Below are 5,000 nucleotides of genomic sequence, written 5' to 3' on the forward strand. Positions count from 1 at the left end.
TATTGTTTGGAAAAGCACCAGAGGCAGAAGATCCCATCCCTTTCGGTGACATAAAAATCTCTGTAGCTGATTTCTCCTTTGCGTATTTTGCCTAGAGTATCGTTTCTCAAATTAAAGCAATGGTACACTATGGCACAACGCCACTACGTTAAGATTCAATCATGTGACTGAGCTGCCATTTTGGTACTTTTTCACCAACATTTTTATCATAATAATAAAAGCACCATTGTTTAACAATGGAATTGTAGACCAACGAGAAAGTACAACATGTGAAACCGCCCCATTGCCCTTGTCACGGGAACGTTTTGCTACGATGGTTTTGACCATCACAGAATGAAACGTAGAAGCCTAATCCCAGTTAAGAAGAAGAAACTTGACGCTCCGGTTCTTCTACTACTTCTTGTCTTCTCAGATCATGGCTTCCCTTCTTCTTTGCTGTGTCGCTCCGTAACCCCCAGACCTCCTAGAGCCCAGCGATCCGAGCGCAGCAGCCTACTTCACCATGGCGGGCGGGGTCGCGGCATGGCTGCCGTTCGCCCGGGCGGCCGCCATCGGTTGGATCCCCGTGGCCAGCACGCCGCTGCCCACTCCCACCAACGACAAACTCCGGACGCACGACCGCCTCATCGTGCTCAACGTCAGCGGCACCCGGTTCCAGACGTGGCGCAACACGCTGGAGCGCTACCCCGACACCCTGCTGGGCAGCTCGGAGCGCGACTTCTTCTTCCACGACGAGAACAAGGAGTACTTCTTCGACCGCGACCCCGCCATCTTCCGGCACATCCTCAACTTCTACCGCACTGGAAAACTGCACTACCCGCGGCAGGAGTGCATCTCGGCCTACGACGAGGAGCTGGCCTTCTTCGGGATCATCCCCGAGATCATCGGCGACTGCTGCTACGAGGAGTACAAGGACCGCCGGCGGGAGAACCAGGAACGCATCCAGGACGACGAGGAGAGCGACCAGACCAACGAGGCGGTCCCGCTGGACATGAGCTACCGGGAGCGCATGTGGCGCGCCTTCGAGAACCCGCACACCTCCACCAAGGCGCTGGTCTTCTACTACGTCACAGGCTTCTTCATCGCCGTGTCGGTGCTGGCCAACGTGGTGGAGACGGTGCCGTGCGCCAGCGCCCAGCGCCGGTCGAAGGACGTGGCGTGCGGCGAGCGCTACGCCCTGGCCTTCTTCTGCCTGGACACGGCGTGCGTGATGATCTTCACCGTGGAGTACCTCCTGCGACTGGCGGCGGCGCCCAGCCGCTGGCGCTTCGTGAAGAGCGTGATGAGCGTGATCGACGTGGTGGCCATCATGCCCTACTACATCGGCCTGGTCATGTCGGACAACGAGGACGTGAGCGGCGCCTTCGTCACCCTCCGGGTGTTCCGCGTATTCCGCATCTTCAAGTTCTCCCGCCACTCGGCCGGCCTGCGCATCCTTGGCTACACACTGAAGAGCTGCGCCTCCGAGCTGGGCTTCTTGCTCTTCTCGCTCACCATGGCCATCATCATCTTCGCCACCATCATGTTCTACGCCGAGAAGGGCTCGACCGCCAGCAAGTTCACCAGCATCCCCGCCGCCTTCTGGTACACCATCGTCACCATGACGACCCTGGGGTAGGTGCACCTCATGTCTTCCCTTGCTCGAACCCACACACCTAAAGTGGTACACTCTCGGGTTTACACTAAGGGCTTTTCCGAAGTTAGAGTTCTGCCTCATACGACCGTCAAGCCAACGGTCCTATTTGTACCGACGTCCCCGTAATGTCACAGGTCCAACTTTTCCGCTATTCCGTCATGGAAATGGAATTTACGTTGCAGACGATGTACCTGCGCATGAAGTACTCTTTGATATATTACAGAATCGCCAACTGGACAGTTCTCTTTGATAGGTCAAGTTTATAGTCAGAACATTCCCTGAACTTATCACTGAATTATTTTCATGTTCGTGGGTGGGAGCGGCGGAGTTCCTGTGGGAAGTTGGAGACCTGAGGTGAATGCGGCATTCTGAATTCAGTTCCCCCCCCCCGCATGCTAGCCTTTAGAAACAGGACGGCTGCTAGCTGAATACGACCCCACTATCTGCCAGTACCATGAAACCCTTCTCAGCACATCTTTTCCTTGACAGTCAACCTTAAATGACTCCAATCTCCCGATAATTGGTCCTGACATGAAAGACGAAAAATGAAAGACATGAAAAGTCAACCGCTTTGAGCAGCTCGGTGCTGCAGTCAGAGCGAACAGTCAGAGCGAACAGGCAGAGAGAACAGTCAGAGAGAACAGTCCGAGCGAACAGGCAGAGAACAGTCAGAGAGAACCGTCAGAAGGAACAGTCAGAGCAAACAGTCAGAGGGAACAGTCGGAGGGAACAGTCAGAGAGAACAGTCAGAGCGAACAGGCAGAGAACAGTCAGAGAGAACAGTCAGAAGGAACAGTCAGAGCGAACAGTCAGAGGCAACAGTCAGAGGGAAGGTCTGTTTGGAGGCTCAGTGCTGCTGGTGTACAACCTGTGGTCTCTGTGTGTGTGGTGTGTGTGGCGTGTGTGCGGATGTGGGACAGTGTTGCATACGGATGTCGGGGGGGTAGTGTATAAGTGTGTGTGAGGGAGAGATAAAGGAGATGGGTATAATGATCTGCGAGGTACAAGTGTGAGGGAGAGATAAAAGAGAGGGGTTTAATGATCTGTGAGGTACAATGATCTAGGGAGCACAACAGACAGGAAGTGAACAGGAGGACATTGGAGGAGCGTGGAACGGTGGAACCGTCAGGTGTTCCTCGTCGTTCTCCTCGGCGTTCTGCCGCCCGGCGCTCAGCAGGCGGTAAATAAAGCTGAAGCCTCTTTTGTCGGGTCGTGTAAACAACTGCACCTGTTCACACACGGCAGCAGGCTGTCCTTTGTGGAGACGCACGCACACACGCACGCATGCATGCCCCGTACAAACGCACACACACACACACACACACACACACACACACACACACACACACACACACACACACACACACACACACACACACACAACACACACACACACACACACACACACACACACACACACACACACACACACACACACACACACAAACACAGGCACACACAAGCATCCAAACACGCACCTACGCACGCACACCAACATGCACGCACACGCGCAGACACAAAAACACGCACAAACACAAGCACACGCACACACAGACACACACAAGCACACAAACACGCACCGACAAACGCACACAAGAACGCAGGCACACACAAGCACACGAACGCGCACCTGAACACGCACAGCAACACGCAAGCACGCACACACACCAACACCCACCTAAGCACGCAAAGAAACACAAACAGGCACTTATGCACGCACAGAAACACGCACTCGCACAAACAAGTGCACACTTTCTTAACCATCTGAACATCTGAACCACTCTGGGACCCCTCTCTGCTCATATCGCTCCTCTCTTCATTCCCTGTTGTCCTGTGATTCTGTGGGCTAACATGCCCAATGGATTTAATGGATTATTTTTGTACACACACACATACACACACACACACACACACACCGCACACAACACACACCGCACACACCACACACAGCCTATACTGGTCCAGTGATTATTTTAAATGGGCTCACTAATGAAGTCGCCAAGAGATGCAGTGGAGTAGAAAAGATAACGTTTCTCTGTCTTTTAGCTCTGAGACTCAGAGAAGATGCTCAGATCATCCTCATATTGTTGTGCAATGCCTCCAGATGCTTTAGTGCCTCCACAATGTAGGGCAAGGACAGGTTTATGATAAATAAAATGTGCGTCTGTGTGTGTGTGTGTGTGTGTGTTTGTGTGTTTGTGCGTGTGTGTGTGTGTGTGTGTGTTTGTGCGTGTGCTTGTGCGTGTGCATGTGTGCCTTTTTGCAGTATTACACGATTACACACATAGAAAACCCACACACAACAAGTTCCGTCTCGGTTCAACTTCGTCGTTGCCTCTAACACTAAACTGAGAGACAATTAAGTTGAAAGAAACCCGTCCACATTTATATCTATGGAGGAAGGGATTTTGGGAAAGAAAGCAAAACAAATGAATAAATAAAAAATCTCTCTCCTCCTGCCTCATGACTATGCCCGCTGTGTCTCTGAGAAAGTACCATTATGGTGAGGGGTCGGGGGTCACTGACCGGGTCGGGACCGGCGGCACCTAACTAACTAATTTGACACCCAAGTCCCCGGCTGCTAAGTGCCATTCTGACGGGTCTCAGATGTCGGCCCCGGGTCAGGCCAGCCGGGTTGGGTTCTACCTCGGGGTGTAGGGTTCTGAGGGGACCGGTGGCCCCGGGGGCCCAGAGCGGCCGTAATGAGGACTTATGGGTCAACGTTACGTACATTTGTACACAAGATACAAGTAAACACGGTAAGCTGAGCTGGTGGCGCTCCAGTGGCTGACAGGGGCGTCCCGTCGTCGGTTCAGGTGGACAGAACACGCGCTCTTTTGTACACTTCAGTGGACCGTGTCGAATCACCGGTTCACTAGACCCGGGCCGCTGACGAGAACCGGGGAGCATCTGAAAGATGTTGGATGTTGGACAGATGTTCCCGCTGCGTGATAATAAAGCTTTCTGAAAGGGGAGTGACACGTTGGTCTGTGTTCACTCGTAGAGTGAGCTGTGTTCTCTCCATGTGGTCGAACCCCCTTCAGAGGAGATGGACTCTGGCCGGGCTGGGCTCCCTTTCCCCCCCACTCAAGGCTGGGCCTCGTCTCCCGCGTCTCCCCCCCAGGTCCAGAGGACAGAGGGGGGAGACCTCTGTTATTTGCAGATGATGTCGTCCTTCTTGTTTCATCGCGTGAAGACCTCCAGCACTCAGGAGTGGTTTGAAGACCTCCAGACCTCCAGAACTCTGGAGAGGTTTGAATACCTCCAGACCTCCAGAACTCTGGAGAGGTTTGAAGACCTAGTGAGTGAGAAGCGGTCGGTTTATGAACCCTCAGCTCTGAGGCAGCGGTTCTCTCCTGGAGAA

General features: G+C 53.4%; 1 protein-coding gene across 1 annotated transcript in view; it reads left to right on the top strand.

The window, feature by feature from the left end:
• Positions 1-502: 502 nt before the first annotated feature.
• kcnd2 (potassium voltage-gated channel, Shal-related subfamily, member 2) overlaps positions 503-5,000 on the top strand; it is an 11,901-nt gene continuing 7,403 nt past the window's right edge. Inside the window, exon 1 of the mRNA XM_056587722.1 lies at positions 503-1,614. Coding sequence (XP_056443697.1) covers positions 503-1,614 — 1,112 coding nt within the window. The remainder of the gene's footprint in view (positions 1,615-5,000) is intronic.

Source organism: Gadus chalcogrammus, chromosome 4 (assembly GCF_026213295.1).
Source record: "Gadus chalcogrammus isolate NIFS_2021 chromosome 4, NIFS_Gcha_1.0, whole genome shotgun sequence".
NCBI lineage: Eukaryota > Metazoa > Chordata > Actinopteri > Gadiformes > Gadidae > Gadus > Gadus chalcogrammus.